The sequence below is a fragment of the Nerophis ophidion genome, linkage group LG16, assembly GCF_033978795.1.
Source record: "Nerophis ophidion isolate RoL-2023_Sa linkage group LG16, RoL_Noph_v1.0, whole genome shotgun sequence".
Taxonomy (NCBI): Eukaryota; Metazoa; Chordata; class Actinopteri; order Syngnathiformes; family Syngnathidae; genus Nerophis; species Nerophis ophidion.
Genome location: NC_084626.1, coordinates 39,117,519 through 39,144,256, shown reverse-complemented (window position 1 = coordinate 39,144,256; position 26,738 = coordinate 39,117,519). Strand labels below are relative to the sequence as shown.

Here is a 26,738-nt window from a genome sequence, read left to right as displayed (position 1 = left end):
CCTGAGTAGGCCTGGGTTCAATCCCGGGCTCGAGATCTTTCTGTGTGGCGTTTGCATGTTCTCCCTGTGACTGCGTGGGTTCCTTCCGGGTACTCTGACTTCCTCCCACCTCCAAAGACATGCACCTGGAGATAGGTTAATTGGCAATACTAAATTGGCCCTATTGTGTGAATGTTGTCTGTCTATCTGTGTTGGCCCTGCGATGAGGTGGCAACTTGTCCAGTGTGTACACCGCCTTCCACCCGATTGTAGCTGAGATAGGCACCAGCGCCCCCCGTGACCCCAAAGGGGAATAAGCAGTAGAAAATGGATGGAAATCATAAAAGGACCCCTTCAATGCCTCCTTTTAATCCGATGCGCCCTATGGTCCCAAAAATACGGTAAACCTCAGCAGCAGCAGCAGGATGCCAGCTGATAAGCTGTGAAAGCTGCACTGCTAATAAAAGTGTGGTTTCCAATGCTTGAAAAACAAAGTAGTTACAAGCTAATGCTAGCAAGTAAGAACAGATGTTTTTAGACGGGTCTTACGGTGTTAGTAGGCATTCGTTTCGCCATCATGTGGCACAGAGGCTTGGAACTTCAAGTATGGTCACCACCTAAACTTAAAGGTGCCATATGTAATAATGTGGCTAGAAATAGTACTGCAATCATGGTAAAAATTCAGCTGCTTCTCATACGAGCTTGCCAGATACGCAGCCGAATCCAGTTCCATCGACTGGGCTACTCCAAGGAACTTCAAACTTCCACTGCTTCTTACTCAGGGTTGAGGTGCTGGAAACATAATAGCTGAATAGACAAGCGTTTTGTCAATAACAAATCTCTAACCAACACATTTTGCACAGAAATTAGGCTATTTTCAGAAAGAAGTACATAATCCCTGCGTACAATTTCACAACAAATCATAAAGTTATTGTCAGTAGTATCAGAAAACGAAGACTAAAACAAACCTCAACCAACGCTAGCAATGGTTCTACTGGTGAAAATAAGTAAAGCATGGTTAGTAGCCTAATGTACGCACAAAATTAAAGAGGAGACATTATACCAAGGTATGCCTATAGGCTACACAAATAAGGAATTATTTTATCATGTGACTTGGCTATCTCCCTACCTTTTACATTGCCATGATGACAGCCGTGCTAATGTTGGAACCCATATCCGCAGCGTATTAGCATAATGAGAACAAAATAGGCACTGACAATATCAATCATCAATCAATCAAAGTTTACTTATAGAGCCCTTAATAACAAATGTCTCAAAGGGCTGCAAAAACGACACCGACATCTTCGGCACTACCCATATCCACATAGGTTTTATTTGTCAAAAATATATTTTCCCCTGTCAGTTCGAATACACATAGACATACAGGCTAACAAGTATATATTTTGCCCGTTAGCATGTATGTTTATGTGTCATTAAGCGGGCTAGCGTCCTAATAAGCATTACACTAGGAGCGAAGCACCATCACACTAAGGGTTTGTCGCACGAACATACTAGCTTTGTTAGACAAGATCATAGTCTGTCTTGAACAATATAATTTACACACGCAATGTCCATTACCATATATTACAAGTAATAACCAAACGTAAATGCCTGACTTGCCTATCACGGAAGAAATTGATGATGACAAAGTCTTCTCCGCCTTCAATCTTCTCCATCTTTCAAAGGCATCCCTTATACAAATCCTTATTTTGTTCCTGGCTTTGTCATGCACAAGTTGAGAATTGTAACGACACCTTTTAGGTTTACTAAGGTCTGACATGTTTAGTAACTTTACCAGTGGCAGTAGCTAGACAAAGCATGTAACACATTCACGGAATTTCTAATTGGTCAAACGGTTGAGGGCGGGACATCGAAATGAAAACAATAACAAGATTTTGGGAATGTAAATCGAATTTTGAAATGAGCCTATCCCGGCTGAACTACTGTTATCAGTTATAGAGGTATTCGAAAAAGCCATGATTTATTAATGCCTTTTGACATATCAGGGCCATTTAATGACTTGACATGAAATTATTACATAGGGTTCCTCTGACAAAAAGCCAGGGGACAGCTTGTCGCACAAAGTACTCTGCAGCATGTTTTTGTGTAGTTACTTCCAAACAGAACTGAATGAAAATATTACAAAGAAAATGTGGTTTTCTTGTAAGAAACAACCACATGCTGAGAGGAAAAGTTGTGTTCTAGTTCAGAGCCTCAATTTAAAGACCAAATGGCACGATGCAGCAGAAAAAGGCAGTTTCTTCTGACGCAGCCCTCATATTAAAGCCTTCTGTTACCGTTTTTGTGAGATGTGCCAGTGCTTGTAGTTTGATTGAAAACAATCTTCCGTGGTTTGTTTGCTCCAGTGTGAATACACGTGCACGGAGCAAGCCATTTGATGGGTCAGTTAAATGACACCAAATAATCCATCCATCCATCCATCCATTTTCTACCGCTTATTCCCTTTCGGGGTCGCGGGGGGCACTGGCGCCTATCTCAGCTACAATCGGGCGGAAGGCGGGGTACACCCTGGACAAGTCAAATAATCAATATTAAAATTATATAACCACATTTTGAGCATTAGCATCAGAATTGTGGTCTCACTACGACTTCAGTGGCTGCGTGCTTCATTCTCACTCAACACTTTCATAAAAATATCAAGGTTAACCTCTTTGCATCATTGCAAAGCTTATTTTTCTGAGGTTTGACAAGAATACATAACGTCACCATCCATCCATCCATCCATTTTCTACCGCTTATTCCCTTTTGGGGTGGCGGGGGGCGCTGGCGACTATCTCAGCTACAATTGGGCGGAAGGCGGTTTACACCCTGGACAAGTCGCCACCTCATCGCATCACTCATTTATAAATGCAGGCTCCCTGAACACCAAAAATAGTCAGCTTTGAAGCCTCCCAGTATTAGAACAGCTGATATAGTATAACAAATAAGGTGGTATTGTGTTGAAAGTCAGTAAATATTCTCCACTTAGTTTGTCCACAACAATCCGGGACCCCAAAAGGGACAAGCGGTAGAAGATGGATGGATGTAAGCACGTAGGTTTCAAATGAACTGAAAATAGTCAGTGATCAAAAACAAGAAATAAAAATAGGGGCATTTGACTTGAACGAAGTAAAATTATCTGCCAATAAAACAAGAAAATTTGGCTTGTCAAGACTTTCCAAAACAAGTCAAACTAGCTAACCTCAATGAACCCAAAAATACCTTAAAATAAGTATATTCTCACTGATAACAAGTGGACTTTTCTTGATAGAAAAACAAAATATGAGACCTTTTTTCTCTATATATTGAACAATATTCTTAATTTAAGTAAATGCTAGTACCATTATCTTGGCATAATGATATGCGCCCGGCATTACATTTCTTAAAACCAGCAAACTTAAACTAAAAATGATTTTATTATTTCTTTCTTAATGGAAAGGCAACAAGGCAACCGCTTGTTACTCTCAAGGTCTACTAGCCACTCAGGCAAATCATACTGTCTAAAAATGTATATATATATATATATATATATATATATATATATATATGTATATATATATTTATATGTATATATATATTTATACATATATATACATATATATATGTGTGTGTATGTATATACATATATATATATATATATGTGTGTGTGTATATGTATATATATGTATATACATACATATATACAGTATACATATGTACATATATATATTGCTTACACACATATATTTATAAATATGTATATATATATATATATATATATATGTGTGTGTGTGTGTGTGTGTGTGTGTGTGTGTGTATATATATATATATACACATATATATATATGTGTGTGTATATGTATATATATGTATGTGCATACATATATACAGTATATATATGTACATATATATATTGCTTACTCACATATATTTATAAATATGTATATATATATATACACACACACACACATAATAAATATATATATATATATATATATATATATATCTATATATATATATATATATATATATATATACATATACATATATATATACACAGCCCGGCCGCCAGCCACATTTTTTAATTGTAATTTTGAATAATTTACCTGAATGTGCATGAACTATTTCTGTTCAAAATAGTTTGAAATGTCACATGTTACATTTTTAAATATTAACTGTCCGTTTACTGCACTGTGCCGATTGTACTACTTATATGAGCACGCATATTATCTTGTGGCGCAGTGGAAGAGTGGCCGTGCGCAACCCGAGGGTCCCTAGTTCAGTCCCCGCCTAGTACCAACCTCGTCACGTCCGTTGTGTCCTGAGCAAGACACTTCACCCTTGCTCCTGATGGGTGCTGGTTGGCGCCTTGCATGGCAGCTCCCTCCATCAGTGTGTGAATGTGTGTGTGAATGGGTAAATGTGGAAGTAGTGTCAAAGCGCTTTGAGTACCTTGAAGGTAGAAAAGCGCTATACAAGTACAACCCATTTATCATTTATTTATTTAAAACTGCAAAGTACATTTGGCTGTCATTTGTTTTAATTATGAGACACAATTGTGTGAAAGTCATGATTTTTTTGTCCATGCTTGAAATAAGACATTATTACTTTCAAAAATCAGTTTTATACTCGTAGAGTGTTGATGACACAGCTTTAAAACCGGTAATATTCTAGTTTCAAGCATGTTTTACTCCATATAGGTCATACAATCTCAGCAAAATCTGCAATATCTTACTGAGATAATTTAGGACCAAAACACTTAAACAAGTAAAACACTCTAACATAAAATCTGCTTAGTGAGAAGAGTTATTTTATCAGACAGAAAATAAACAAATATCACCCTTATTTTGAGATATTTAATCTTAGTAGAATTCAGTTTTTGCAGTGTGTAGTCGAAAAAGAAGCAACATGTCTTCTGTTAAATGTGAATAAAGAAACAGAAGCTGCTAAGAAAGGAAGTCTCTCACAGATGGCTAATGTGCTGCTATAAATTGTCCCCTGAGGCTGGGCGCACACTTAATATTTATAACCCTAACAGTGGTCCTAATTTCTACTTACTGTAAAAGAACCCAGACATTTCTGTAGCAGGGAAATAATTGTTGCGCTGGCCTGACAGCTTCAGGTGTTACACACCCTTTCTCGTCGCAGTATTTGTGCAAGTGATGCCAGCTGATCAATGCTCAGCTTAAGGGTCATCGCTGGTGCACAAGCGGGGGTTGTAATGGGGACACTAATGGGGACACAGGTGTCCTCTCAGACAATGATGGAGCATGCTCGGACCAGCACCTAAATGCCTCTGCTGGGTCTTGACAGAACTATTGCTTACTGCAATTAGCAGCCACATACACATTCTGCTGACTAGCCGTTTACAGAGCAAGCACAGACACTTTGGCTCAGATTTACCTTTTCTAATCAATGAGAAGAGTCTTCCCCAGCTCCCCAAAGGACTATTAATGGCCTCCAAGGTGCATATTGTCCACATTCAGCATTCACTTGCATGTAATTATTCTCCTCACACTGGCCTCAATTAATGTTCAGGAACGGAAGATGTTTTTCGTCGTAGATCCTTCCACTTTCTCGGACACACATAACGTGCCACAAGGAACAGACATGTTGGCCGTCAGACACAATCAAATCTTTTTTTTTCTCTGAAGACAATATAAAATACCAACAGGGTTTGTTGACAGTCACTTTGGATTAAAAAAAACTCTTCAAGCTGATAGTTATTCATGTTTCAAAGGATAAATATACTGTAATTATTTCAATGCTGGAGAAACTGTCTTTATCTGTTTGAAATCTGGAATGATACAAAAAAAAAGTTTTGTTGAGGCGTTTTCCACAGGACTGCAATTTATCTGTGGCTGTTGTAATGCTGTGTTATATAGAACAAAATATATATTCTGATGTTAGTGGTATGTCTTCATAAGAATATATATATATATAGATATATATATATATAGATATATATAGATATATATCGATATAGATATATATAGATATATATATAGATATAGATATATATATGACCATATAGCATGTAATATTTTTGTCTTAAAATGAGAACATCAGAATTTCATGTGGAAGAACCATCATCCACACAGCAACAACAACAAAAACATGTGTGTGTGTGTGTGTGTGTGTGTGTGTGTGTGTGTGTGTGTGTGTGTGTGTGTGTGTGTGTGTGTGTGTGTATACAAACCCCGTTTCCATATGAGTTGGGAAATTGTGTTAGATGTGAATATAATCGGAATACAATGATTTGCAAATCCTTTTCAACCCATATTCAGTTGAATATGCTACAAAGACAACATATTTCATGTTCAGACTGATAAACATTTTTTGTTGTTGCAAATAATCATTAACTTTAGAATTTGATGCCAGTAACACGTGACAAAGAAGTTGGGAAAGGTGGCAATAAATACTGATAAAGTTGAGGAATGCTCATCAAACACTTATTTGGAACATCCCACAGGTGTGCAGGCTAATTGGTAAGAGGTGGGTGCCAGGATTGGGTATAAAAACAGCTTCCCAAAAAGTGCTCAGTCTTTCACAAGAAAGGATGGGGCGGGGTACACCTCTTTGTCAACAATTGCGTGAGTAAATAGTCAAACAGTTTAAGAACAACGTGCAATTGCAAGAAATTTAGGGATTTCAACATCTACAGTCCATAATATCATCAATAGGTTCAGAGAATCTGGAGAAATCACTCCACGTAAGCGGCATGGCCGGAAACCGACATTGAATGACCATAACTTTCGATCCCTCATACGACACTGTATCAAAACCGACATCAATCTCTAAGGATATCACCACATGGGCTCAGGAACACTTCAGAAAACCACTGTAAGTAAATACAGTTCGTCGCTACATCTGTAAGTGAACGTTAAAGCTCTACGATGCAAAGCGAAAGCCATTTATCAACAACATCCAGAAACGACGCCTGCTTCTCTGGGCCCGAGATTGTCTAAGATGGACTGATGCAAAGTAGAAAAGTGTTTTGTGGTCTGACGAGTCCACATTTCAAATTGTTTTTGGAAGTATTCGACATCGTGTCATCCGGACCAAAGGGGAAGCGAACCATCCAGACTGTTATTGACGCAAAGTTCAAAAGCCAGCATCTGTGATGGTATGGGGGTGTATTAGTGCCCAAGCCATGGGTAACTTACACATCTTTGAAGGCACCATTAATGCTGAAAGGTACATACAGATTTTGGAACAACATACTGTATGCTGCCATCTAAGCGCCGTCTTTTTCATAGACGCCCCTGCTTATTTCAGCAACACAATCACAAGCCACATTCAGCACGTGTTACAACAGCGTGGCTTCTTAAAAAAAGAATGTGGGTACTTTCCTGGCCCGCCTGCAGTCCAGACCTGTCTCCCATCGAAAATGAGTGGAAACGGGGTTTGTTTATACAAACCCTGTTTCCATATGAGTTGGGAAATTGTGTTAGATGTAAATATAAACGTAATACAATGATTTGCAAATCATTTTCAACCCATATTCATTTTTTGCAAATAATCATTAACTTTAGAATTTAATGCCAGCAACACGTGACAAAGAAGTTGGGAAAGGTGGCAATAAATACTGATAAAGTTGAGGAATGTTCATCAAACACTTATTTGGAACATCCCACAGATGTGCAGGCTTGACATTCCACCTTGACATAGATGGTTTCCCTCACTTATCTTTCGTACCATCCGTCTTTCCTGTCAAGAATCTGTACATGCGTACAATTTAAGGTGAAATCCAGTTTTAAAATGTCTGTATTTAAAAATGTTTTAATCTGTCCTGTCCAGCCACTTTATTAAGGGGAGTGAATTATATTTATATAGCGATTTTCTCTTGTGAGTCAAAGTGCTTCACATAGTGAAACCCATTATCTAAGTTATATTTAAACCAGTGTGGGTGGCACTAGGAGCCCAAGGAAACAACGGCAGTGACTAGTATAGTGGAGGCGGTGATCAAACCTGGAACACTCAAGTTGCTGGCACGGCCGCTCTACCAAACGAGCTACGCCGCCCCCAACAAATGTTAGCAAATGTTTGGGTATAATTTTATCAATCAAAAACAGTTTTCTTATAAAGTAATATGGACATTTATTCAGAGATTTTTACGTATTTTATGGAGGAATGTAGTTAATAAGAAAACTAGCACCCAATGTAATTAAAAAGTAATGATTTTGAATCGAGAATCGTTTTGAATCTCTATGTCCAGGAATTGAATTGAATCGTGGATGATATAGCCTCTGTTTTTTCTGACCTAACGTATATTCCGCTCTACCCCCGGTATTGAGTACTGTATAACGGTATAACAGATAAACCACAGAAACCTCGACTACATATATGTGTCATACAAGTATGTGTATATATATATATATGTATATATATATACACATACATATATATACACATGTATATCCATAATATATACATATATACATATGTATATACACATACATATATATGTATATATCATACATACATACATACATATATATATACATGCTTGTATATATACATACATACACATATATATATATATATATATATATATATATATATATATATATATATATATATATATATATATACACATATATATACACATGTATATCCATAATATATACATATATACATATGTATATACACATACATACATACATATATATATACATGCTTGTATGTATACATACATATATATATATATATATATATATATATATATATATACACATACATATATATACACATGTATATCCATAATATATACATATATACATATGTATATACACATACATATATATGTATATATCATACATACATACATACATATATATATACATGCTTGTATGTATACATACATACATATATATATATATATATATATATATATATATATATATATATATATATATATATATATATGTCTTGATTGGATTATCTAAAGAATAGTGCTCGATACCGTGGTAGAGCGCAATATGTAGGTGTGGGAAAAAATCACAAGACTACTTCATCTCTACAGATCTGTTTCATGAGGGGTTCCCTCAATCATCAGGAGATTTTAATGGAAGCATTCACATACAATGGTTTATATAGAGCACAGAGTGGGTGGGTACAGGCAGGCGTAGGGTGTGGTGATTGGCTCATGTGTTACCTAGGAGGTGTTTCCGTCTGTGGCGGCATGTTGAAATGATTTCACTGCGCTTGTTGAGGGATGATAGATCTGGATGATATATAATAAACAGTTTCTCTTTTAAGCATAGGTTGCATCTTTTATTACCACTGTTGTAAGGTGTGCTGGATGCAAGAATTTGCCATGTTATTGAATATTCAACATTATTGTCTTTGAGGTTCCAAATGTGTTTGCTGAGTTCTGTAGAATTCTGCAAAGTCTGGTTTCTAAAGGAGGCGTTGTGATTGTTCCATCTTGTTTTGAACGCTCCTTCGGTTAATCCTACGTATGTGTCGGATGTGTTAATGTCCTTGCGTGTTACCTTTGCTTGGTAAACGACTGATGTCTGTAAGCACCTTCCGTTGAGAGGGCAATCAGGTTTCTTGCGACAGTTACATTCATTATTGGTTTCAGAGTCGTTTGGTCTGGGGGTGGGCAGTCCTTTTGCAATTGCTTTGTTGTGGTTTGAAATGGTTTGTTGCATGTTATTCATACAGCTGTAGCTCAATTTAATGTTGTTCTTGTTGAATATTTTTCTTAGGGTGTTGCCTTTGGGGAAGTGTTTGTCGATCAGAGTGAGGAACTTGCGGCCGATGTTGGTTGAGACGTCTTTGCTGAATGGCGGATTGTACCAGATGATGTTGTTTCGTTTTCTGCTCTTTTTTGGTTGGTTTCCTGGAGCAGGTTCATAGGTGAGGGTGAAGTTGTATCCGCTTTCATCAAGTGCTTTCTGGTACAGGGGGGTTGCTTGGTCGAATTCAGCTTTGCTAGATGACAGCATCGATAGCCTTTTATTAATTCCGGTAGGTATTCTTTTCGTGGTGGTGGGTGGGTGGTTGCTGTCATGGTGCACGTATTGGAGTGTTGTGTTGGGTTTCGTGAATGGTTGGTGGCTGTTATTTCTCAGGTTGAAAGTGACGTCGAGGAAGTTGACGGTTTGCTTGTTGGCTTCAATCGTGATCCGTAGGCCGTTTTCTTTGAAGATTTGGCATATGCGCTTCTTGGTGTTCTCGCTGCTCCTTGGCGAGGCGCGGCACACTGCCAGTCCGTCATCACGGTAAATACCAAGGTTCAGGTTGAGGCTAGCAAGCTGGGAGAGGAGGAAACTCCCAACGAGTTCGCACGTTTCTGCTCCGTCAAAACTCCCCATAGTAACGTCAAATGTTGAATTGTTCTTTTTTTTGCCATGGTGTACTGTTGTGGATGAGTATGGAGTTCTTTGCGTGGATGTACCTGCCTGTACCCACCCACTCTGTGCTCTATATAAACCATTGTATGTGAATGCTTCCATTAAAATCTCCTGATGATTGAGGGAACCCCTCATGAAACAGATTTGTAGAGATGAAGTAGTCTTGTGATTTTTTTCCCACACCTACATATTGCGCTCTACCACGGTATCGAGCACTATTCTCTGGATAATCCAATCAAGACATATTCCGCTCCAAATTGACATTTGTTGAGCACTGTACGACGATCCGAAATGGAAAAGTTCAGCATTGACTACTCCACGAAGAACATTCCCATACCCGCGCAGAAGGACTACAAGCAAAGACTCATAGAAAAGACGGAACACTTCCTAAGAAGAATGCGGTGGAAAGCACACATTTTCCTCCACCCTGAAACAAAAGGAACGCAAAAGGAAACTTACGGATTCAAATCTACCAAGAACCCACCCACAGTCAAGGAATTAAAGGACTTTGAGAACGACATGCTCAAAATGATACAATCAGTAAAATTTAAGCCAGCCCGCAACCCATTCCTCACCAAGCTGAAAAATGACACGGAGCGCATCAAGAAAGTAAGCAACCTCATCATAGCCGCCGATAAAACCACAAACTTCTACAGAATGGACATACCAGAACTTAACTCTTTACTGGACAAAAGCATCACCAAATCATACAAAAAAGCGCAACCCAACACTTTACAGAACATCCACCTGGAAAACAAGCGGATCGCAACCGAACTGGACATTGAGGACAGGGTGGACGCCACAGCCAACAAAGAAGCCTTCATCACATTGAAGGACCACAAACCCAACTTCGCAAATAACCCAACATGCCGACTAATAAACCCAACTAAATCCGAAATAGGAAAAATCAGCAAAATAATCCTGGACAGAATCAACGCAAAAATCAAGGACAAAACACCACTCAACCAATGGAGAAATACAGCAGCAGTAATCAAATGGTTTAACAACATCCAAGACAAACAACAACACAACTTTATCTCCTTCGACATCGAAGAATTTTACCCTTCCAGAATTCTACAGAACTCAGCAAACACATTTGGAACCTCAAAGACAATAATGTTGAATATTCAATAACATGGCAAATTCTTGCATCCAGCACACCTTACAACAGTGGTAATAAAAGATGCAACCTATGCTTAAAAGAGAAACTGTTTATTATATATCATGCAGATCTATCATCATTGAGGGAACCCCTCATGAAACAGATCTGTAGAGATGAAGTAGTCTTGTGATTTTTTCCCACACCTACATATATATATATATATAAATACAAAATACTTTTTTGCCCCACTATATATATATATATATATATATATATATATATAGTGGGGCAAAAAAGTATTTTGTCAGCCACCGATTGTGCAAGTTCTCCCACTTAAAATGATGACAGAGGTCTGTAATTGTCATTATAGGTACACTTCAACTGTGAGAGACAGAAGGTGAAAAAAAATCCAGGAATTCACATTGTAGGAATTTTGAAAAATGTATTTGTAAATTATGGTGGGAAATAAATATTTGGTCACTTCAAACAAGGAAGATCTCTGGCTCTCACAAACCTGTAACTTCTTCTTTAAGAAGCTCTTCTGTCCTCCACTCGTTACCTGTATTAATGGCACTTGTTTGAACTCGTTATCCGTATAAAAGACACCTGTCCACAGGCTCAAACAGTCAGACTTCAAACTCCACTATGGCCAAGACCAAAGAGCTGTCGAAGGACACCAGGAAATGAATTGTAGACCTGCACCAGACTGGGAAGAGTGAATCTACAATAGGCAAGCAGCTTGGTGTGAAAAAATCAACTGTGGGAGCAATTATCAGAAGATGGAAGACATACAAGACCACTGATAATCTCCCTCGATCTGGGGCTCCACACAAGATCTCATCCCATGGGGTCAAAATGATCATGAGAACGGTAAGCAAAAACCCCAAAACCACACGGGGGGACCTGGTGAACGACCTGCAGAGAGCTGGGACCAAAGTAACAAAGGTTGCCATCAGTAACACACTACGCCGACAGGAAATCAAATCCTGCAGTGCCAGACGTGTTCCCCTGCTTAACCCAGTGCATGTCCAGGCCCGTCTGAAGTTTGCCAGAGAGCACATGGATGATACAGCAGAGGATTGCGAGAATGTCATGTGGTCAGATGAAACCAAAATAGAACTTTCTGGTATAAACTCAACTCATCGTGTTTGGAGGAAGAAGAATACTGAGTTGCATCCCAAGAAAACCATACCTACTGTGAAGCATGGAAGTGGAAACATGCTTTGGGCCTTTTTTTCTGCTAAGGGGACAGGACGATTGATCTGTGTTAAGGAAAGAATGAATGGGTCCATGTATCGTGAGATTTTGAGTCAAAACCTCCTTCCATCAGTGAGAGCTTTGAATGGTTGACCAAATACTTATTTTCCACCATAATTTAAAATAAATTCTTTAAAATTCCTACAATGAGAATTCCTGGATTTTTTTTCACATTCTGTCTCTCACAGTTTAAGTGTACCTATGATGAAAATTACAGACCTCTGTCTTCATTTTAAGTGGGAGAACTTGCACAATCGGTGGCTGACTAAATAGTACAAATAAATAGTTGGTGAACTTCTTTTTACACCTATGTGATGTTAAACATCAGCAAGTCCATGTTCTCATAATTAGAAGCTAGGTCAGAAAATTATTCAATCATACTGCCATTTCAAGTCAAAAGTATCAGTATCGGCAGTAGTAGCCCTCTATTTATATTTAAATTGTTAATATTGGCCCTGTGATGAGGTGGCAACTTGTCCATGGTGGACCCCGGCTTCCGCCCGATTTCTAGTGCCACCCGCTACCCCGAAGGGAATAAGCGGTAGAAAATGGATGGATGGACAATATAAAGGTGAAGGTTCCTAGTATACCACAGGAAATTCTGATGGTTCTATAAAAGTGTATTCTGTGAATAATCTTTTGTGTGATTTGTAATATGTTGCCATAGCATCAGCAAGGTTTAATCATTATTAAATCATATAATCTTTTTATCTGCACGCTTTTTCTTGCAGCTTGGCCAAAAAGATAACCCAGCTGTAGACCCCATAATCCAGGGCTTGAAAGGAGTCGTACATCATGGTGAGTCACTGCAATACGCTTCAATTGTGCGTGTATTGTGCTTCCATTGTGCTTTATATGCAAACAAAGCAAATATTATAAAAATATTTTAATATCCTACATTTGTGCTGGTTGGTCCCGTAAACATTTTTATTTCATTTCCTTCATTTTTCCACATTTCACCAAACCCTCTTTAGAAAATGTATTTTATTTAGAATAAGTAAAAAAAATCCTAAGAGCACACATGAAAATGATTATGGTGCACAGTGTTATGTTAAAGAGGACATATGATACACGTATTTCCTTGCTGTTTGGATTAAATATGCTTTGGTGTACATGTTTTTAGAACTTGCTTTAATTTCCAGAATATTGGATGTAATAAGATGCGCCCACCTAATTTCTGATGAGATCTATATTGTATCATATTGTATACTCGCGGCAGATTCACACGTTAACAATAAAATCTTTATACTTGTGTTCATTTACTAAATTAATCAAAGTAAAACACAACATACAGTAGTAGCCTACCAAGGAACGCTGTGTTCCTCCTCTTCTTCCTCCTCCTTTGCCTCTTCCTCCTTGTCTTTCTCTTCCTCTTACTCCTCCTCTTCCCCCTCTTCCTTCTCCTTCTTTTTCTGCTTCCTCCTCTTTTTCATCTTCCTCATCGTCCTCTTTTTGGTGCACTCTGTAGTTTTCTTCGCTGTTGAAATTAATGTAACTCGGAGTTGCTTTGCCTAGCGTTTTTTCACTCATTTTAATTTTCTGTTTCATGCCATTACACAGACTTTTGAATTACTCTTATGTGTGGCGACCATATCCTTTTTCAATGGCCGGGTGTATGGTATTTGGCTTTGAGTTGAATCCTGTGCATTTTGTGATTTTTTTGTCCAAAATGAGGGTGAGTCCATAACACATTAAATGAGCATTTTAAAGCTTTGATTTCATGTCAACAATGTGGTTAGTTTGATCTGATCAGGATCCATTTATTGGCGTCCATTAAAATAAAAAAATCAGTCGCATCATTGCATTCAAAATGTAGGGGGAAAAGTAGAGGCTTTTTGATCGAAAATTAGTGTACTTTCTGAATATGTCTGCAAGAGGTTCGTGTGTGGAGGCGTTACTTTAGATTGCAGAAGATAAACTTTGCATAAAATATATAGATTCACCGGTCACAACATTAGGTACACCTGCACACTCAGATTGATACTGCATTAAAAAAAGCTACTTTTATGAGCATTTATGTTCCTGCATTTTACACGAAAATAATTATTTTCTTCTTTTGTTTTTCAAACCAATTAGGACGTGGTAAAGACAAATAAATAGTTATTTTATAGACATGAAAAGTGCACCGACATAAGATTAGAAGGAATAACACGCACAACTTGTCAAGGGTGTACCCCACCTTCCGCTCGAATGCGACCCCGAACGGGACAAGCGGTAGAAAATGGATGGATGGATGGAACACAGAGGAATGCAAGCCACAGAAAAATCACTGTGATGTCACACTGTATCTAATCTTTTGTTATATTACATAAGGCATCAAACGCTGTGTGCAAGCTCACACCTAAAAGCTTAAATTTTGCGAGATTATGCTATATATAGCATGCGTTTAGTACGTTTCTCCAACATTGAAAAAACATTTTTAAGTCAGAGAAGACAGGTAGATTGTGATTTTTGTTATGATGTAATAATTCACGATGCAAATTAGAATTTTAAGGTATAAGAGAAAGTGAATGTGCAAAATATTTTCTTTTTGACTTTAACCGATGGAGTAATACAAACATTTGATGGCCTCATTAATTACGTATGAGCTTCAATTAGTCATGTACTGTACATGCTTTCATAAATGTTCCTACTCCCGGTGTAATATTAATGTCTGCTGTTGCACAATTAGGTAGTCTTCAATTATTGCTGCTCTGTCATCTTTGAGCGTATGCATGAATGATAGCGAGCAGAAGCAAAAGATCATATTTCACTATAATAGATTATATAACATTAACACGTATGACTTGTTTTGTATTTGTTGTGTCGCTAGAAATTAAAATCACCCATAACACGCGTACGTGATAACTATAACTGCTCAGTCGTTACTCCATAAAATCATACGCTCACCAGTAAGCCAATGAGCTCTCAGCGGAGTTCAGTTCAGCTTAAAAAAAAAACTGTTGTGGCTGTCTGACATTGCAATCAATCAGTGTCATCTAAATAACTCTCAAACTTCAACTAATGAAATGTACAACTGTGAAAACATAACCATAAACCCTAGAAGTGGGGGTAATTGTTGATCTTTAGATGCATCACAAGTCAGACATGGACTATTATAAAATTGATTAGTAAACATCAATAATCGATTTATTTATTGCAACTGAAGTAAAGGACAGTCCAAAATTGTGTCTGACTGCAGTAAGACACCTCACCGAGAGAGCCCACCAGCTCCTTTATTTTAGGGCACTGTTCCTGTTTTGCACACATTTCCATGAATTTAATAAAAGTGGGAATGAACTCACTGTGTCTTATTACAAATTCACATTTTTTTAAGTTACAAGTGATAAATGCGTATTTAGTGAAACGAAAAGAAATGTAAAACTGCATCAATATACAAACCCTGTTTCCATATGAGTTGGGAAATTGTGTTAGATGTAAATACAAACAGAATACAATGATTTGCAAATAATTTTCAACCCAAATTCAGTTGAATATGCTGCAAAGACAACATATTTGATGTTACAACTCAGACCTTTTTTTTTTTGCAAATAATCATTAATTTTAGAATTTGATGCCAGCAACACGTGACAAACAAGTTGGGAAAGGTGGCAATAAATACTGATAATGTCGAGAAATGCTCATCAAACACTTATTAGGAACATACCACAGGTGTGCAGGCTAATTGGGAACAGGTGGGTGCCAATATTGGGTATAAAAGCAGCTTCCATGAAATGATAAGTAAAGTTAAAGTACCAATGATTGTCACACAGACACTAGGTGTGGCGAAATTATTCTCTGCAGTTGACCCATCACCCTTGATCACCCCCTGCAAGGAATTTAGGGATTTTACCATCTACGGTCCGTAAAAACATCAAAAAGTTCAGAGAATCTGGAGAAATCACTCCACGTAAGCAATGATATTACGGACCTTTGACCCCTCAGGCGGTACTGCATCAAAAACCGACATCAGTGTGTCAAGGATATCACCACATGGGCTCAGGAACCCTTCATAAAACCACTGTCAGTAACTACAGTTGGTCGCTACATCTGTAAGTGCAAGTTAAAGCTCTGCTATGCAAAGCAAAACCCATTTATCAACAACACCAAGGAACGCCGCTGGACTGATACAAAGTGGAAAAGTGTTCTGTGGTCTGACGAGTCCACATTTCAAATTATAGTTGGAAACTGTGGAGGTGGTGTCCTCCGGAACAAAGAGGAAAATAACCATCCGGATTGTTATAGGCGCAAAGTTCAAAAGCCAGCATCTGTGATGGTATGGGGGTGTATTAGTGTCCAAGACATGGGTAACTTACACATCTGTGAAGGCACCATTAATGCTGAATGTTCCATACAGGTTTTGGAGCAACATATGTTGTCATCCAAGCAACGCCCCTGCTTATTTCAGCAAGACAATACCAAGCCACGTGTTACAACAGCGTGTTTTCGTAGTAAAAGAGTGTGGGTACTTTCCTGGCCCGCCTGCAGTCCAGACCTGTCTCCCATCGAAAATGTGTAGCGCATTATGAAGTGTAAAATACAACAGCGGAGACCCCGGACTGTTGAACGACTAAAGCTCTACACAAAACAAGAATGGGAAAGAATTCCACTTTCAAAGCTTCACCAATTAGTTTCCTCAGTTCCCAAACGTTTATTGAGTGTTGTTAAAAGAAAAGGTGATGTAACACAGTGGTGAACATGCCCGTTCTCAACTATTTTGGCACATGTTGCAGCCATGAAATTCTAAGTTAATTATCATTTGCAAAAAAGAAATACACTTTGAGTTTGAACATCAAAAATGTTGTCTTTGTAGTGTATTCAACTGAATATGGGTTGAAAAGGATTTGCAAATCATTGTTTTCCGTTTATATTTACATCTAACCATGAATTGATTAACGTGGACCCCGACTTAAACAAGTTGAAAAACTTATTCGGGTGTTACCATTTAGTGGTCAATTGTACGGAATATGTACTGTACTGTGCAGTCTACTAATAAAAGTATCAATCAATCAATCAATAACACAATTTCCAAACTCATATGGAAACGGGGTTTGTACATACATTAAAGATGCATCAATAATCAATTTTTTTTATCTAATCGGAACTCCTAAATCATAATCTAATCTTGGGGTGCCCAAAGATTCCCATCTCTAATAGACACTTACTGTACAATTTACACTAACGCTGGGATGCCGACCAACAGATGAAGATTCAATCAAAATCTTCAATCAAAAGGGTTAAAAAAAAAGGTTGCCACAACTGCGTCTTTTTTTGCCATCATGTGGGATGTGAAAGTCCACCAGCCCCTTGGCCGTTGACCACATTTGTCTACTACCAGTTGAAAGATGCATGAATTATAATCTAAAAATACTTTTTAGCAAGTTTAAGACGAAGCAGACATCGGCTTAGTGTGTCAACAATAGCAGTGTAAGCTAGCATTAGCTCAATGAAATCATTGCACTGCTAAAACAGTTGTTGGCGCTTATAATAAGAATAGCACTCATAATTGGTCAATTTTTAGGTCACAATATGTGACCTAAATTTTGGGGACGGCGTGGCGCGGTTGGGAGAGTAGCCGTGCCAGCAACCTGAGGGTTTCTGGTTCGATCCCCACCTTCAACCAACCTTGTCACGTCAGTTGTGTCCTTGAGCAAGACACTGCGCCCTTGCTCCTGATGGGACCTGGTTAGGGCCTTACATGGCAGCTCCCGCCATCAGTGTGTGAATGTGTGTGTGAATGGGTGAATGTGGAAATAGTGTCAAAGAGCTTTTAATACGTTGAAGGTAGAAAAGCGCTATACAAGTATAACCCATAACCGATAAATGGAGTATTGTTGGCACTTTCTGGATGTTGTTAGAGGGTATAATGGGCACAATAGAGGACCATCGATCAGTTGACTTAATCGTTAGTTATTTATGTACGATTTCGAATGCCAGGCATAAAAAGTGAAACATGTGTGTTTTTGTCTTACATAAGGCTTGTAAATGATAAACGGAATCAGAATCAGACATACTTTATTAATCCCTGAGGGGAAATTAGAATGCATATATATTTCCAATGTTTGCATGCCTCCAGAATGACTGATCTGATATAGAGCCGATAAATGCTTTAAAATGTAATATCGGAAATTATCGGTATCGATTTCAAAATGATCGGTATCGGTTTCAAAAAGTAAAATCTATGACTTTTTAAAATGCTGCTGTGTACACGGTCAGGGGAGAAGTACAGAGAGCCAATAAACCTTAAAGGCACTGCCTTTGCGTGCCGGCCCAGTCACATTGTATCTATGGCTTTTCACAATGGAAGGCATACTTGATCAGCTGCCATACAGGTCACACTGAGGGTGGTGTATAAACAACTTTAACACTGTTACAAATATGCGCCATACTGTGAATCCACACCAAACAAGAATGACAAACACATTTCGGGAGAACATCCGCACCGTAACACAACATAAACACAATAGAACAAATACCCTGTATCCTTTGCAGCACTAACTCTTCCGGGGCGCTACAATATACACCAGGAGTCACAAACGCGGTGCCCGTGGGCCCCAGGTAGCCTGTAAGGACCAGATGAGTAGCCTGCTGGCCTGTTCTAAAAATAAGTCAAATAGCAGCACTTACTAGTGAGCTGCCTCTATTTTTAAAATTGTATTTATTTACTAGCAAGCTGGTCTTGCTTTGCTCGACATTTTTAATTTTAAGAGAGACAAAACTCAAATAGAATTTGAAAATCCAAGAAAATATTTTAAAGACTTGGTCTTCACTTGTTTAAATGAATTCATTTATTTTTTTACTTTGCTTCTTATAACTTTCAGAAAGACAATTTTAGAAAAAAAAATACAACCTTAAAAATTATTTTAGAATTTTCAAACACATATACCTTTTTACCTTTTAAATTCCTTCCTCTTCTTTCCTGACAATTTAAATCGATGTTCAAGTAAATGTATTGTTTTTATTGTAAAGAATAATTAATACATTTTAATTTAATTCTTCATTTTAGCTTCTGTTTTTTCGACGAAGAATATTTGGTGAAATATTTCTTCAAACTTATTATGATTAAAATAAAATAAAAATATTGTGGCAAATCCATAACATTTTTTGAATCAAATCTAAATCTTATTTCAAATTCTTTTGAATTTCTTTTAAAAGTTTTGTTCTGGAAAATCTAGAAGAAATAATGATTTGTCTTTGTTAGAAATATAGCTTGGTCCAATTTGTTATAACAAAATGCAGATTGGATTTTAACCTATTTAAAATATGTCATCAAAATTCTAAAATTAATCTTAATCAGGAAAAATTACTAATGATGTTCCATAAATTCTATTTTTATTTTTTTCAAAAAGATTTGAATTAGCTAGTTTTTCTCTTCTTTTTTTTCGGTTAAATTTTTCTATTTTAAAGAGTCGAAATTGAAGATAAACTATGTTTCAAAATGTAATTTTAATTTTTTTTCCTGTTTTCTCCTCTTTTAAACCGTTCAATGAAGTGTTTTTTCATCATTTATTCTCTACAAAAAACCTTCCGTAAAAGGAAAAAAAACGGAATGACAGACAGAAATACCCATTTATATATATATGTATATATATATATATATATATATATATATATATATATATATATATATATATATATATATATATATATATATATATATATATATGTATGTATCAATCAATCAATCAATGTTTACTTATATAGCCCTAAATCACTAGTGTCTCAAAGGGCTGCACAAACCACCACGACATCCTCGGTAGGCCCACATAAGGGCAAGGAAAACTCACACCCAGTGGGACATCGGTGACAATAATGACCTAGTGGGACGTCGGTGACAATAATGACTATGAGAACCTTAGAGAGGAGGAAAGCAATGGATGTCGAGCGGGTCTAACATGATACTGTGAAAGTTCAATCCATAATGGATCCAATCCAACACAGTCGCAAGAGTCCAGTCCAAAGCGGGTCCAACTCAGCAGAGAGAGTCCCGTTCACAGCGGAGCCACCAGGAAACCATCCCAAGCGGAGGCGGATCAGCAGCGCAGAGATGTCCCCAGCCGATACACAGGCAAGCAGTACATGGCCACCGGATCGGACCGGACCCCCTCCACAGGGGAGAGTGGGACATAGAAGAAAAAGAAAAGAAACAGCAGATCAACTGGTCTAAAAAGGGAGTCTATTTAAAGGCTACAGTATACAAATGAGTTTTAAGGTGAGACTTAAATGCTTCTACTGAGGTGGCATCTCGAACTGTTACCGGGAGGGCATTCCAGAGTACTGGAGCCCGAACGGAAAACGCTCTATAGCCCGCAGACTTTTTTTGGGCTTTGGGAATCACTAACAAGCCGGAGTCCTTTGAACGCAGATTTCTTGCCGGGACATATGGTACAATACAATCGGCAAGATAGGATAGAGCTAGACCGTGTAGTATTTTATACGTAAGTAGTAAAACCTTAAAGTCACATCTTAAGTGCACAGGAAGCCAGTGCAGGTGAGCCAGTACAGGCGTAATGTGATCAAACTTTCTTGTTCTTGTCAAAAGTCTAGCAGCCGCATTTTGTACCAACTGTAATCTTTTAATGCTAGACATGGGGAGACCCGAAAATAATACGTTACAGTAGTCGAGGCGAGACGTAACAAACGCATGGATAATGATCTCAGCGTCTTTAGTGGACAGAATGGAGCGAATTTTAGCGATATTACGGAGATGAAAGAAGGCCGTTTTAGTAACGCTTTTAATGTGTGCCTCAAAGGAGAGAGTTGGGTCGAAGATAATACCCAGATTCTTTACCGTGTCGCCTTGTTTAATTGTTTGGTTGTCAAATGTTAGAGTTGTATTATTAAATAGAGTTCGGTGTCTAGCAGGACCGATAATCAGCATTTCTGTTTTTTTGGCGTTGAGTTGCAAAAAGTTAGCGGACATCCATTGTTTAATTTCATTAAGACACGCCTCCAGCTGACTACAATCCGGCGTGTTGGTCAGCTTTAGGGGCATGTAGAGTTGGGTGTCATCAGCATAACAGTGAAAGCTAACACCGTATTTGCGTATGATGTCACCTAGCGGCAGCATGTAGATGCTGAAGAGTGCAGGGCCAAGGACCGAACCCTGGGGAACTCCACACCTTACCTTAACGTAGTCCGAGGTCACATTGTTATGAGAGACACACTGCATCCTATCAGTAAGATAAGAGTTAAACCAAGACAGGGCTAAGTCTGACATACCGATTCGTGTTTTGATACGTTCTAATAAAATATTATGATCGACGGTATCGAAAGCAGCGCTAAGATCGAGGAGCAGCAACATAGATGACGCATCAGAATCCATCGTTAGCAATAGATCATTAGTCATTTTTGCGAGGGCTGTCTCCGTCGAGTGATTTGCCCTGAAACCGGATTGAAAGGTTTCACATAGATTGTTAGACGCTAAGTGTTCATTTAACTGCTCCGCAACAATTTTTTCGAGGATTTTTGAAATAAAGGGAAGGTGAGACACCGGTCGGTAGTTTACCATGAGGTCAGGATCGAGGTTAGGTCTTTTAAGAAGAGGATGAATAACCGCTTTTTGGAATGCTAGGGGAACAGTGCCCGAGGAAAGTGATAAGTTTATAATATTTAGCACTGATGGACCTAATAATACAAAGAGCTCCTTGATCAGTTTCCCAGGAAGAGGGTCAAGTAAACATGTTGTTTGTTTTATTCCATTTACACGTTGTAACAATTCCTCTAATGTTATTTCCTCAAAACGAGAGAAACTATTTTGGAGGGCAGTATCTGCCGTATATACAATCGTGTCAGTGTTAATAGAACCCCGTTGTAGCTGGGACGCATTGTCTTTAATCTCCTTTCTAATGATTTCAATTTTCTTACTAAAGAATTGCATAAAGTCATCAGCTGAGTGGGTGGAGCTACTGGAAGGAGTCCCTTGTTGGGTTAGCGATGTTACCGTACTAAACAAAAATTTAGGATCGTTTTTATTACGGTGGATGAGATTTGAGTAATAATTAGCTTTAGCTAAGGTAAGCATGCGTTTATAAGTTATTAAACCATCACTAAATGCCTGATGGTGCACCTCAAGTTTAGTCGTGCGCCATTTGCGTTCCAGCTTTCTGCATAATAATTTCTGAGCTCTAGTTTCTTCTGTAAACCACGGGGTGCGCTTTTTTGGAGCCTTTTTTAACTTTAGCGGTGCTATATTATCAATGGTTTCGCGCAGGGCGTCGTTAAAGTTGTTAGTGAGGTTATCAATAGAGCCCACATACTTTGGGAACGGTGCCATTACCGAGGGCAGTAGGTCAGCAAGAGTTGTCGTTGTGGCCGTATTAATGTTGCGGCTGCTATAGCAGTTATTATTATTATTAGTTTGACGAACATGCGTCTGAACCTCGAATTTTATAAGGTAATGATCGGACAATACTTTAGTATACGGGAGTATCGTAACTTTGGAAGCGGTGATACCCCTGACAAGCACTAGGTCTATCGTATTACCGTTGCGATGCGTGGGTTCATTTATTATTTGTGTGAGACCACAGCTATCAATTATACTCTGGAGCGCTACGCACGGTGGGTCCGATGGGGTATTCATGTGGATATTAAAGTCCCCCATTATGATTATATTATCGGCGTGTGTCACTAGATCAGCAACGAACTCTGAGAATTCATTGATAAAGTCCGAACAGGGCCCTGGGGGGCGGTAGATAACAGCCAGGTGTAGAGGCAGCGGTGTGACAGACCTCATAGTAAGCACCTCAAACGATTTATATTTATTATTTATGTTAGGACTAAGGTTAAAGTTTTCGTTGTATATTAGTGCGACCCCCCCACCCCTTTTAAGCGGACGGGCCATATGCGCATGTGTAAAGTTAGGAGGACATGCCTCATTTAGCGCAAAAAAGTCGTTTGGTTTAAGCCAGGTTTCGCTGAGACCGATGACGTTAAGATTGTTGTCTCTGATGATATCATTAACTAACAACGTTTTGGGAGACAATGATCTTATGTTTAAAAAACCTATATTATAGGTAGTGGGCTGTTTTAGGGAATTTTTGATCAAATTATCCGTAGTAGCAATATTAATAATGTTGTGTTTATTATGCCCAGTGCATTCAGTATAATTACGACCATATCTAGGAATTGATACGACGGGAATGTTCCGATTGTTTGATTGTTGCTTTGATAAACTGCACGCATCATGGTTAGCCTCCTCAGTAACGGGGATTTTCCGATTGTTTGTTTGTTGCTTTGATAAACTGCACGCATCATAGTTAGCCACCTCAGTAAAACACATGTCCAACTCTGAAACACTCAAAGCAGAAAAAACTTGTTCTAATTTAACAGACTCCTTACCCAGACCAGTAGTCTCGCATTTTCCATCTAAATCCGTCTTCAGGGTGGAGGGAAGTGGTGTTCTGTGGGGATTAGCCTTCTGCTTTGTTTTTAGCCCCGCTCGACATCCGCGTTTCCGATCACACCGCTGGCGTCTGCTCCGTAGACGGCCCCCGCTGCTACTAGACTCCGCTGCTTCACAGGCCGCTGGATGTAGCCGCCGATGTATTCCCATGCTAGTTAGCAAGTCTAGCACGCAAGTGTCTATCGGTCCAAAACGGCCCGATGTGTCCACATCCAGAAGTGTCTGGCGGTCGTACGTGATCACGGAGTGACCACGATGCGAGCCAGCCATGAAGTCTGCAGAACTGTCCGGCATTTCCGCCAAATGTTCCATCTTGTATGTATGTATGTATGTATATATATATATATATATATGTATATATGTGTATGTATATATATATATATATATGTATATGTATATATATATGTATATATATATATATATATATATATATATATATATATATATATATATATATATATATATATATATATATGTATATATATATATATATATATATATATATATACATATATATATATATATATAATTATTTATTAAAGGTCAATTGAGCAAATTGGCTATTTCTGGCAAAAAAAAATTAAGTGTGTACCAAACTGGTAGCCCTTCGCATTAATCAGTACCCGAGAAGTAGCTCTTGATTTCAAAAAGGTTGGTGACCCCTAATATACACCCTTGCTACCCCCCCCCGCCCCCCTCCCAAATCCACCCACCTCAACCTTCTCATGCTCTCTCAGGGAGAGCAATGTCCCAAATTCCAAGCTGCTGTTTTGAGGCATGTTAAAAAAAATAATGCACTTTGTGACTTCAATAATAAATATGACAGTGCCATGTTGGCATTTTTTTCCATAACTTGAGTAGTTGATTTATTTTGGAAAACCTTGTCACATTGTTTAATGCATCCAGCGGAGCATCACCACAAAATTAGGCCTAAAAGTGTGGTAATTCAACGACTGTATATATCAGTATCGGTTGATATCGAAATCGGTAAATAAGAGTTGGACGTTATCGGAATATCGGATAAAAAGCAGTTATCGGACAGCTCTACTATTTAAGTATGATTTTGAATGCCAGGCACAAAAAGTGAAGCATATGTGTTCTTGTCTCACATAAGGCTTGTAAATGATAAGCGGCACATACCGGTATATTTCCAATGTTTGCATGCTTCCAGAATGACTGATCTGATAATATGCTCAGAGTGCAGAAATGTTACTACAGTGACGTAGAATCTACGGAAATTGCCGAACACATATTGTGAGTAAAATATTCAAAATAGACGACTGAATTTTGGTATTCTGTGATGTTTATATGGTATTTTCACATACTTTGCAGATTGTATATACAATTGGATATGGTTTAATGGATACAATGAAACACAATTAAGTATATAAAGTCAACTTGTTTTTCCACTTTACTGGTACTTTAAGTGAGCAGAATATAGAACGCAATCCATTGAGTGTGTCTGTCGTCATGAATATGCAGCATATATGCTGATCATCAGTACACTGACAGAACTGGGAGTAGAAGATGCAAATATACGTAATTATTTAGCACACACAGTGTCATTTAACAAGACTAATCACTCTTCTGTAAGCACTATTTTGCCTCTATATTTAGCATGCTTACAAAATATGTGCAAACTCAAAGTTATCACACACACACCAGTGAAAAAGGCAGTGATCGTGCAGCAAAGACAGACGATAGACAGACAATCTTACGTGTGTATGTCAACATTTTTGGACTTATAAATAAATAAATATTTGATCATCTATTTAGCAAAATCCTTATCTAATTTTATAGCTGCTGGATGACTTATGGAGCTGATTGCAATTCAGTTGATGCATTGTGGTGCATGCTGGCAAGTTTTAAAAAGGGCAAGTATTTTTCATTTTTTCGAAATGTATTATTATAATCTTTCCTTTAAAGAAAAATGTCTTTCAATATGCACATTTTTTGTTGTTGATGATTTTAGATGCATGAATGCACTGATGTGGTGATGGTGGTAAAAATAGTTTATTTTGTCTATAGATTGTGATTCTATACTGCAGAAAAGGTGTTACAAATTGTAAATGTGTGTTGCTAGTTCAACAACATTGCTCACAGGTTTAGGGGCATATTAACATAAATGTGGAGGCCACATAATGACAGTAGCACACGCAAAAACCTCACTGAAATAAGGCGGTCAGCACCAATTATCAAGTGTACACAGTTTTAGTTGACCATAAGCAACACAGCCTCAATATTACACACAACTTTAGAGTGTGCACATGCTCTTTAGCGTTTGGTATGTGGATCTTAATAAATCAGGCCCCATGTCTGTAGAAACAGCAGTTCTCCTGTCAAACAAAGCATATTTTACATACAGTATAATAGGGGTGTAATGGTACACAAACATTTCGGTTCGTTACGTACCTCAGTTTAGAGGTCACGGTTTGGTACATTTTCGGTACAGTAAGAAAACAACAAAATATACAATTTTTGGTTATTTATTTACCAAATTTGTAAACAATGGCTTGATCCTTTTAACATTGGGAACACTATAATATTTCTGCCCACGTTAATCCACATTAAACTGCCTCAAGTTGTTGCTTTGATGAAATAAAATGACACAACTTTTCTTCTACATATAAAAAGTGTAACATTAAACAGTTTCAAGTCAACTCATCATGCTTAA

The 26,738-nt window shown here is 38.0% G+C and overlaps 1 protein-coding gene across 1 annotated transcript in view; it reads left to right on the top strand.

The window, feature by feature from the left end:
- The window catches only part of LOC133535390 (receptor-type tyrosine-protein phosphatase gamma-like), a 470,092-nt gene that overhangs the window by 358,279 nt on the left and 85,075 nt on the right, over positions 1-26,738 (top strand). The window contains exon 6 of the mRNA XM_061875204.1: positions 13,413-13,479. Within this exon, the coding sequence (XP_061731188.1) occupies positions 13,413-13,479 (67 nt within the window). The remainder of the gene's footprint in view (positions 1-13,412; positions 13,480-26,738) is intronic.